We start from the raw sequence: 11,813 nt of genomic DNA on the forward strand, positions 1-11,813 counted from the left end.
GGGAGGGGAAGGGAGGTGGGATTAATGGTAGTCAATATCTGTCTGGGGACGGGGGGGCACCCCATATCAACAAGGGTGCCTGAACGATGCAGATTTGTATACCTAATCCTTAACTGTATCCCACAATTTTAAAATAAAAAATATGTTTTAAAAAAAAAACGCTAAAAATTCCACAAAAAACTGTTATAACTAGAAAACAAATTCAGTAAAGTAGCAGGATACAAAATCAACACACAAAATCAGTTGCATTTCTATATAATAACAATGAACATCCTGAAAAGGAAATTGAGAAAACAATTCTATTAACAATAGCATCAAAGACAATAAGATACGTAGGCATTAACTTAACTGAGGACATGACAGACTTATACAATGAAAACTATAAAACACTGCTAAAAGAAATTAAAGAAATAAAAAAGAATCACATTCCATTTTCATGGATTAGAAGACATAATACTGTTAAAATGTCCATACAACACAAAGCAATCCACAGATTCAATGCAATCTCTGTCAAAACCCCAATGATATATTTTTTGCAAAAATAGAGAAACCCATTCTAAAGTTTATTTGGACTCTCGTGGGACCCCTGAATAGTCAAAACAATCATGAAAAGGAACAAAGCTGGAAAACTCACCTTTCCTGATTGTAAAACTACACTAACCAAAACAGTGTGGAACAGGCATAAAGACAGATATATGAACCACTGAAATAGATTAGACTGCTCAGGAAAAAGTACTTGGATATATGGTCAAATGACTTTCAAGACCATTGAATGGATAAAGGGAAATAACAAATAGAGATGAAAAAACTGTTTACGTATAGAAGAACGCACTTGGACCTTACCTAACACAAAATACAACAATTAACTCAAAATGGATCAAAGACCTAAACGTAGGACATAAAGCCGTAAAACTCAGATGAAAACATAGGGCAAAGGCTTCTCAACAATGAATCTGACGAGTATTTCTTGGATATGATACCCAAGGCTTATGCAACAAAATAAAAAATAGACAAATTAGACTTTATAAAAATTTTAGAGTTTTATGCATCAAAAGCCACTATCAACAAAGTAAAAAGGCAACCCACAGAATAGGAGAAAATGTCTGCAAATAGTATATAAGATAAGGGCTTAATATCAAGACTATACACAGAATTCCTAATACTCAACAATAAAAAAATAAACAACCCACTCTAAAATTGGCAAAAGATTTGAACTGACATTTCTCCAAAGAATATGATATAAATATCAAAACAGCAACATGAGAAGAAGATCAACATCACTAGCATATTAAGAAAATGCAAGCCGGGCTCGGTGGCTCAGCCTGTAATCCCGCGCCTTTGGGAGGCTGAGGCAAGTGGATTGCCTGAGCCCGCGGGTTTGAGACCCGCCTGGGCAGCGAGACCTCATCTCTACAATAAATCAAAAAATCAGCCGGGCGTGGTAGCACATGCCTGTAATTCTGGCTACTTGGAAGGCTGAGGCGGAAGGATCGCTGGAGCCCAGCAGGTCGAGGCTGCGGTGGCTGGGAGTGGCCACTGCACTCCAGTCTGGGCAACAGAGAGACTCCAACTCAAAAAAAAAAAGAAAATGCAAATCAAAACAACGAAAATGAAATACTGCCTCACACACATTTAGATGGCTATTATTTTTTGAAAAGTAGAAAATACCAAGTGTTAATGAGGACATAGAAAAATTGGAACTTTTGTGTATAATTGGTAAGAATGTTAAATGGTACAGTTGCTGTGGAAATAGGATGATGGCTCCTCAATAAATTAAAAATAGATTTTCCATATGATCCAGCAATTCCACTTCTCAGTATATACTAGAAAGAATCAAAAGCAGGGATTCTTTGTATGCCCATGTTCACAGCAGCACTATTTGCAATTGCTAAAACATGGAAGCAATCCAAATGTCCATCGATAGATAAATGAATAAGCAAAATATGGTATACACAGACAGGAAGGAAATTCTGGCATATGTTACAACACTGATGAACACTAGGACATAATGCTAAGTGAAATAAGCCAATCACAAAAAAATTAATACTGTGTGATTAAACTTAAATGAATTACCTAGATAGTCAAAATCATTATGATAGAAAGTAGAATGGTGGTTGCCAAGAGCCAGGGATGGGAAGAATGGGAAATTATTGCTTAATGGTATGTGGTAAGTGTCCAGGCTTTGCCTCTTCCCCTAATCTGGCTTCTTTCTGCCCCTCCCCCAAAGAACAGCATCTGGCCAAAGCATCCCTGTAACAAGTCTTGGGATACAGATAACCAACCAACCTAAAAACAATGTAGTCATCATTCTCTCTTTTTTTTTTTTTTTTTGAGTTGGAGTCTCATTCCGTCGCCCAGACTGGAATGCAGTGGCCGCTCCCAGCCACTGCAGCCTCGACCTGCTGGGGCTCCGGCTATCCTTCCGCCTCAGCCTTCCAAATAGCTGGAATTACAGGTGTGTGCTACCATGCCCAGCTAATTTTTTGATTTGTTGTAGAGATGAGGTCTCACCAAATTGCTCAGGCGGGTCTCGAACCCACGGGCTCAGGCAATCCACTCACCTCAGCCTCCCAAGGCGCAGGATTACAGGCTGAGCCACAGAGCCCGGCTTGTAGTCATCACTCTTAATGTGAGTGCAAACACTGCATAGAAATTTTAAAAATTAACTTGCTTAAATATAAAACTGTCATGCTGTTTCGAGGTGAAGATTCTCTCGTCCTTATCACCAAACTGCTGCTGTTGGTAACCCTCCCATAAGTGTAATAAACCAGTCTCTCCCTGCTGGACTTTTGGGTGACTTCTTTGGAATAGGCAAGCATTACGCTCAAGTTGGCTCAAACTTGGGGTTCCCATGTTACAAATGGGTATCATATTTCAGTTTTGCAACATGAAAAAAGTTTTAGAGATGAATGATCATAATGGCTGCACAACAACATGAATGGAATTACTATCACTGAACTGTATGAATAATGAGTAAGACAGTAAATTTGTTGTTATGTATGCCACAATCTTAAAACTGTAGAAAAATTAAGTAGAAGTCGGTAGCTGTCTGTGACTCCAAAGTATTATATAAATATGAACTACCAATGAGTTAAGTTGCTTTCCTTGTTGGTACATACAGTCTTTAGAAAGATATACACAGAGATCTAAATTTAGGTAGCCACTATTACCCTTCAGGTCTTCTATTATTTTAATGGGTTATCTCATACTATATCAACAATAACAGTTTTCCAATCAGCATAAGCATTTTCTCACAGCATTAAGAAGTAGCTATAAACATCATTTTTTAAAATCCAAATAAATAATTTTAAATTTCAAAAGTAAAACAGGAAATTGGGCACTTTTATTTTTTAATTTTTTAATTTTTTAATTTTTTGAGTTGGAGTCTCACTCTGTCACCCAGACTGGAGTGCAGTGGCCGCTCCCGGCCACCGCAGCCTCGACCTGCTGGGCTCCGGTGATCCTTCTGCCTCAGCCTTCCGAGTAGCCGGAATTACAGGCGTGCGCTACCACGCCCAGCTAATTTTTTGATTTATTGTAGAGATGAGGTTTCGCTGCCCAGGCGGGTCTCGAACCCGCGGGCTCAGGCAATCCACTCACCTCAGCCTCCCAAAGTGCGGGATTACAGGCTGAGCCACCGAGCCCAGCAGTTGGGCACTTTTAATTTCTTTTTCTTTGCATTATCTGATAGTATCCAGTATTTTTTCTTACTGAATTATCTTGCTCACATTAATGTATGAGGTGTTTACTTATATAAAGCATTCATTTTTAAATTTTGTAATAAATATTTCCACCCCCTTTTTTCTTTGCTTATAATATTTGCTCAAGCACAAAGTTTTTATTACTACATAGTCTAATTCATCAGTCTTCTATGACTCCTGTGTATAAAGTTTACTTAGGAAGGACTTTGACATTTCTTCTATATTTTCTTTTAATGCTTTTACCATTTTGTGTTTTCATCCTTACAACTTTGATTAATCGGCAATTTATTTGCCAGAGCAAGAATAAAAAGAAGATTTACTGACATTTATTGGCATATTTATCTTATTCCTAATAACTTGAAATTCTACCTTTGTCATTGTGTCAATAATCTGTTGCTGTGACTACTTCAAAACCGAGTGTTTTAAAACAACCACTATCAATCTGCTCCCTTAGTTTGATCTAGGCTCAGTTAGGTAATTCTTCTGGTACCTAAGGTAACTTATGTGGCAAGGGTAGTCATTTGGTAGGTTGACTCAGTGTTGACTGGTCCTGGATGGCCTTACTCCCTTGCCTAGGGAGTTCAGAAGGGATAACCAGGACAACTGAGCTTGTTCCTTCCTGTGATCTCACCCACAATGGGGCTGACCCAGACTTCCTGACACGGCAGTCAGAGGAGAAAGAAAGTAAAAGTGAGAACAGAAGCCATGAGACTTATGAGGCTAAGGCTAGGAAGTCACATATCACTTCTACAGCTTTCTATGGGTCAAAACAAGTCACAGGGCCAGAACAGTTTCAAGAGGAAGGGAAATGGAGACTACTCTTTGATGAGAAAAACAGCAGTTATACCACGCAGGGCATTTCTCCAGGAATGGCTCAACTTCTTCTGGCCATCATAGCAAACACTCTACCACAGTCATATTCTAAATTTCCTCAAATATTTAGATGTATTTCTAGACTGCTTTTAAAAATCCCTTCCAACATATGTCAGTCAGTATACCTTTAAAATTTTATTAAATATCTGTGTTCACAGCACTCCCTCAAATGCTTTCAAAGTTTTTCTAGAAATTCTCAGATTTATTTTCTATATGTTATTTAGAATGAGTTTAGCTCTATGAATAAAAGGTTGCTTTTATAGCAATTACATTTATAGGAGTATTTATAGAGAACTTACTATCCTGTGCCTTCTATCCAAAAGTATGATTTGTCTTTCCACTTATACAAGTCTTTGATAATTCTAGTTAGATTTTAATATTTTCTTTAAAAGATCCTTCACATTTCTTATTGAGCTTATTCTTAAATATTTTACTTCTTTATTGCTATCATAAATATATTTTTGGCTGGTTATCACGAAGAAAAGTTACTAATTTTTGCATTCTGAATATGCTGTTGCATAACTGCAGGCAAGTTGCCCTCTCTAGTGCTTAGTTTCCCAAATTAACCTCATGGAATTGTTGTCAGGAATGAATCAGCACACATGGAGTCTGACATAGGTAATTATTCAGTAAATGTCACCTATTTTGGTTATCAGCTATCCTACTGAATTGATTTCTCTTGTTGCTTCTACTAAGTTTCACTTGATTCTCTTAGTCTTTGTGATATATTTCTTGATAATTTTCTTACTTTAGTATTATATATATATTTAATTGCAATGGTTAATATTTTCAGCAGAATAATAAATAAAAGCAGTTATCTGATGGGTGGTTTATTTATGACAGGCAAGAATATTTTTACTATAAATATAAGTAATAGCTATGTTAACATTCTGTATGATATCTACATCAATGATTGGTTACATGTATTTCTCAGTTTGGGGCATTTATGTTTTTCTTGACTTCTTCACTATTAATTTTAACAGTGAAAGAGTCATCTTTGTATAAAAATATTTGGACACACATTTTGCATTATTTCACTGAGCAGCCTTAAGTCTGAAGTGGACTTCCTAAACTGCTAATGAACACTGCCTTTTAATAAGACTCCACTACTCTGTACTCCCATCACTGGTATATGTGAGTACTTTTCTCACTGCAACTCTAATGCCACTATTTTTAAATGAAGCAAAATGATGATGTTTTTGTTTACCTAGCTATTGCTTAATATTTATACACCAGTTGTGTAGTTTAATTTCTCATCTAAAATCTCTAAACTCATTTAAAATCTCATCGGAATTAGATTAGAGAATTGGCCCTAGGAACAATCCTTTAAGGTAATCAGCTATCCTACTTTAAGGATTGGCCCTAGGAACAATCCTTCAAGAGGTCTCTTCAGAGTAAGCACCAGTACAGTCTTGTCTTGCTAGAACCTAATCTGTTAGAACAGGGCTTCTCAATCTCAGCAGGATTAACACTTTGGATGAGCTAATTCTTTGTTGTGGTGGGATGTCTTCTATACCAAACAATGTTTAACAGATTCACTGGATTCTACCCATTTGACACTAGTGGCATCTTCTCCTCAAGTTGTGCTAATGAGAACTGAGCCCACACATGGCCAAATATCCCCTGACAAAATTGTTCCAGCTGGATAGCACTGTGTTAAGAGAATAATGTTCTAGGGATCAGAAACAAAGCTCCTAATCAGGGGAATAACATGATGGTTGAGATACAATGTTGTTACAGGCAGGGACAGAAGGAAAGGAAAACTAAACAGTGGGGGTGGAGGGCGGTGAGTACTCACTTTGCTTTATAAGGTGAATCAGAGCCAGAATTTTTGGTTTCCATTACACTCTCATATTCTTTAGCCCTGAAGAGAAAAAAAGTTTTATCACAATTATTTTGCTGCTAATTTTTATAACCAAACCTTGATTGTATTTTTCCTCTCCAAGTATAAAATCATGCTGTTAAAGTAACAAATCAAGAACATTACTATATTAACACTTTGATTTCTGAAACTGCTTCTTTAAAGATACTATAAGTGCTATCACGAAAGGTTGAAAAATATGTATTTCTTCACAGGCTATAGAGTAGATTCACCAAAACACTTCCGAGTGCAGAGATGTGGTTCAGAATGACCTATTTTTCAGACATGTAAGAATCATGATAATTCAATTTGGAAAGTCTATTAAATTTCAACAAGGTAGTTGAGGTGCTTGACTATCTATATGTCTCAAGAGGTATATAAAACAAAAATAAATACAATAAAGAATAGTACAAAAACAGTCATTTAATTTTAGAAATAATTTAAGACAGTGTAAAATAACTTGACCAGACCTCCAAATGCTTGTTTTATTTATGTTGTTTATACTAAGTAACAAAGATCCAGAAAAATCTGGTATAACACTTCTCTGCCACAATTTAACCAGGGTCCAGCTTTCCTACACTAATAGGTGACAGTCATTAGTGGGTTACCAATTCAAGACTACAGTAATCCAATAATATTGACTTAATCTGTCCATTTCTCTTTTGGAGGGAGGAATGCTAATTTCAATGTTAAATGCTCATTCAAAGGGTCCTAGTCTCAAAGAATTAGTCCAGTGATCCATGAAAAAACTAGCCATAACAGGTGATGGGAAGCACTGACAAGTGAAAAAAAAATTAACACTGCTGTAATCCCAGCACTTTGGGAGGCTGAGGCAGGTAGACTGCTTGAGCCCAGGAGTTCAAGACCAGCCTGGGCAACACAGTGAGACCTAAAAAATTAGCTGGTCATAATGGCATGCACTGTAGTCCCAGCTACTCAGGAGGCCAGGGCAGAAGGATCACCTGAGCCCAGGAGATCAAGGTTGCTGTGAGCCATGATTGTCATGATCAGCCTAGGTGGCAGAGTAAGACTCTGACTCAATAATAATAATGATAATAATAATACTGTTTAATAAAAAATGAGAAAGATGGTCAGGTGCAGTGGCTCAAGCCTGTAATCCCAGCACTTTGGGAGACCAAGGCAAGAGGATTTCCTGAGCCCAGGGGTTCGAGACCAACCTGGGTAATTTGGCAAGACCGCGTCTCTACAAAAAAAAAAAGAAAGAAAAATTATCTGGGTGTGGTAGCATGCGCCTGTAGTTCCAGCTACTTGGAAGGTGGAGGCGGAAGGATTGCCTGAGCCAAGCAGGTCAATGCTGGGGTGGCCATGAGCGTGCCACTGTACTCCAGCCTGGGTGATAAAGTGAGACTCTGACTCAAAAAAAAAAATTAGAAAGATGCAGATGACAACGGCCCTAAAGAAGAAAAAACAAACTAGCATAGGTTAAGCTTGAAAACAAAGAAATACTTAAATTGGAATGAAACATAAAATTATGCAGTGTTTCAACCTAAGTATGCTCATTGCTATCAGGTATGCTATCAAGCACACCAAAATGGAGAAATAACCAGTTGGTAGTTGCAAGTAACTGCGACCTCATCTGAAAAGGAGCCATTAAGCAGGTTTGAATATGTTCCAAGCATTGTGCCAGATTTTGTACATTCAATAAATACCTAAAACTCAACATGGTATTATCTCTATTTTTCAAAACAGTTTGAGGCTTAGGAAGATAATGACTGTTATATTAAAACATACATTTATCTAGAACTTGAGGTAAACCAATTACTTCATTATGCTCACATTACTAGAAATTTATTGTCCAAAAATACTAACTTTGCTTGAAGCATAATGAGTAGCCACTTTATCTTAACCTGAGTCTTGTCTTGATACACATTTTTAGCATTTTTACATTGATACAAATATTTGTACATAATTATGAGGTACATGCAATATTTTGTTATATGCATAGACTGTGTGATGATTATCATTTCTATGTGTTGGGAACATTTCAAGGTCTCTGTTCTAGCTAGTTTTAAATATACAATATATTGTTGTTAAGTATAGTCATCCTACTCTGCTAGTGAAATCAGGATTTACTCCTTTTATCTAACTGTATGTTTACATGTATTAACCAACTTCTCTTTATCCTCTCCCTTCCCAGCCTTTGGCATCTGTCATTCAATACCGCCTCCATGAGATCAACTTTTTTAATCTTTCACACATAAGTGTGAACATAGGATATTTGACTGTCTTTGCCTGGCTTTTTTCACTAACATAACGACCTCCAGTTTCATCCATGTTGCTGCAAATGACATATTTCCATTCTTTTTTATGGCTGAATAATATTCCATTGTGTGTATATAATACATTTTCTTAATCCATTTGTCCATTGATGAAGACTTGAGTAGATTCTGTATCTTAGATATTGTAAATAATGCTAAAATAAACATGGGTGTTCAGGTATCCCCCCTATATACTGACTTCTTTGGATGAACACCCAGTAGTGGACTGCTGGATCGCATGAGGGGGACCCCCAAAAAAACCAGAATTATTTTTTGGAGGGCAGGCTCCTTGTAGTTCAGACTTCCCCCACTTAGGTAAGTGTTCTAGGAACGCATTGGCATCAGTGTACCAGTTAGCAATACTGTGAGAGGCTGCATTCGGCTTCAGTGGAATTTTTTTTGGAAATTCTTTCAGAGTGTTTGCCCATTTCATAAAGGGTGATTTACATGAGCAACTTGCCCACACCACTCTTGAGTGTTCAGCAGTTTTTGACCAAAAACAGAATGACCCCTATTCCCCACCTTCCTTGTTCACCTGATCTCACCCTGAGAGACATTTTTGTTGTTTCCCGGGATGAAAAAAAGTCCTCAAAGAGAAACATTTTGCCACTGTAGAACAGGTGAAACAAAAAAATGGCAGAAGTACGAAAAGGCATAAAAATCGACAACTTCAAAAACTGCTTTGAGCAGTGAAAAAGATGTCTTGATAGGTGTATTGCATCAAATGGAGAGTACTTTGAAGGTGACTGAAGTTTAAACATTTAAGTATAAATACATATTTTTAAATAAATAAATTCTGCTTTTGGAAGGTTCCCCTAATATAGTAGTTCTACTTTTAATTTTTTAAGAAATCTTCATACTGTTTTCCATAGTGGCTGTATTAACTTACATTCCCACCAACAGTATATAAGAATTTCTCTTTTTCCACTTCCTTGCCAGCATGTTTTTTGTCTTTCTAATTTCCTATCTGATTTTTTTCCTTGATTCATGAATTACTTGAGTATATTGTAAATTTTCTAGATTTACTTTTGTTATTGATTTCTAATTTCATTCCCTTATTGTCAGAGAAGATACTTAGTATGTATAAGAATATATATTCTGCTATTTTGGGATGGACTGTTATATATAATTCTGCTAGAAATAATTGGCTTACAGTGTTCAAGTGACTGATTTCCTTGATTGTTAGTCTAGTTGTCCTATTATTAAAAATGAGGTCTTGATGCCCCCCCCAACTATTATTGTTGAACTGTTTCTTTCTTCAATTTTGTCAGTTTTTGCTTCATATATTTTAGGATCCCTGTTAGGGTTGTGTATGTTCATAATTGTTACACCTTCTTGATGTAGTCACTCTTTTATCATAAAAAAGTTTTTATTTATCTACTGTAACAATTTTTATCCAAGTCTATGTTGTGTGATATTAACATAGTCATTCTACCTAGATTACTTTTTGTGGGGTACTCTTTGCATGAAATATGTTTCCATCCTTTCACATTAAATATTTTAGGTCTTTGTATCTGAAGTAAGTCTCAGACAGACACCATAAAGATAGATTATATATTTTAAAATTCATTCTGCAAATATGCGCCTTTTACTGAAGAGTTTAATACAGTTACCTTTAATGTAATTACTAATAAGGAATGATTTCTTTCTGTCATTTTGCTGTTGTTTTCTATGTCACTTCTTTTGTTCTCCATTACTGCTTTCTTTTGTGTGAAACAGATATTTCTAGTGTACCATTTTTATTCACTTCCCACTTCTTCTAGTATATATAATTTTAGTTATTTTCTTACCAATTGTCCTGGGGATTATAACAAACATCCTAATTTAACAATCTAGTTAGAACAAATACTAACTTAGTTTCAGTAGTATATCAAAAGAAAAAACACACTGTTCCCATAGAGCTCTGCCATCCCTTTTGTTACTATTGCAAACTACAGCTTTATAACATAGTGCCCATCACATGCCTGAGTATACATGTGGCCTTCTAGATTTCTCAGGGTATGCAGAACCTTTAAAAGTCCTTATTTCTCAGAGATCTCTATCTCCAGTCTTCCTCCCTAAGCTTTTTGGTAAGCCTATTGTTTTGTTGAAACTGTTTTCCCTTTCCTTGGGTGACAATGAGTAATACATTTGCCTTTAAGTTTTTTCCAGAAATTCCCCATGTGTCCTCCTCAGCCCTAAGAGAATTCTGAGTCAAGTAAAAAGAAGACAAACCAACAGGACCAGTTCTCCAGGAAGCCACCAGACAGGCCAAAACAGCTACAATTCTTTGAGAATAAGGTCTGTCCTGTTGCCTCGAAAACTAGGTACCTGTATCAGGAATGCAGTATTTAAAGTTGCTTCCGAGCTGGGGACCAGGACAAGCTGAGATGCTACAAACTTTCTTACTGAGATTCAGTTGATTTTTTCTTGACTAAGGATGTTCCTGAGTGCAGTAGTCTTTTGACTACTTTCCAGAGTTCCAAAAAAGTTGACTCTTACTGTTTTTACCAGTTAATTCACTGTTTTTGTGGAGCTACAAATTTGTGTGGTTCACTACAACACCATTCTCACTGACATAATTCAAGATTTTTGTTTTTTAAAATAAGAAAGCTTTATTTATATTTATCATTACAACTAATATATTTAGCATTATTCCTATCATTTTAAAACAGTTTTATTGAGACAATTCATACACTGTATAATCTGTGTACTTAAAGCATATAATTCAATGTTTTCAGTATATTCAGAAGGCCATGCAGCTATCACCACAACTTAACTTTAGAACTTTGGAACATTTTCCTCTTCCTTGACTAAAACCCGGTCCCCTTGTGCAGTCAATTTCCATCCATTTCTCCTGTTCCCATCCCTACATAGCACTAACCAATTGCTACAAATTTTCCTATACCAGACATTTTACACAAATGGAATCACAAAATACACTGTCTTTTGTGACTAGCTTCTTTCACTTAGCATAATGTTTTCGAGTTTCATACACACTGTAGCATGTATCAGCACTTCATTCTTTTTATTGCTAAATGACATTCAATTGTATGAAAATACCACATTTTACTTACCCATTCAACAGCTGATAGACATTTGGGTTGTTTCTACTTTTTG

General features: G+C 36.3%; 1 protein-coding gene across 1 annotated transcript in view; it reads right to left on the bottom strand.

Moving 5' to 3' along the window:
* Nucleotides 1–6,455, bottom strand: part of LOC103252663 (S phase cyclin A-associated protein in the endoplasmic reticulum-like) — a 213,183-nt gene extending 206,728 nt beyond the window's left edge. The window contains exon 1 of the mRNA XM_008051254.1: nt 6,373–6,455. Coding sequence (XP_008049445.1) covers nt 6,373–6,416 — 44 coding nt within the window. The 5' untranslated portion in view covers nt 6,417–6,455. The remainder of the gene's footprint in view (nt 1–6,372) is intronic.
* Between the last annotated feature and the right edge of the window lie 5,358 nt (nt 6,456–11,813).

The sequence above is a fragment of the Carlito syrichta genome, unplaced genomic scaffold (assembly GCF_000164805.1).
Source record: "Carlito syrichta isolate Samal-C Ts95f unplaced genomic scaffold, Tarsius_syrichta-2.0.1 Scaffold169214, whole genome shotgun sequence".
NCBI lineage: Eukaryota > Metazoa > Chordata > Mammalia > Primates > Tarsiidae > Carlito > Carlito syrichta.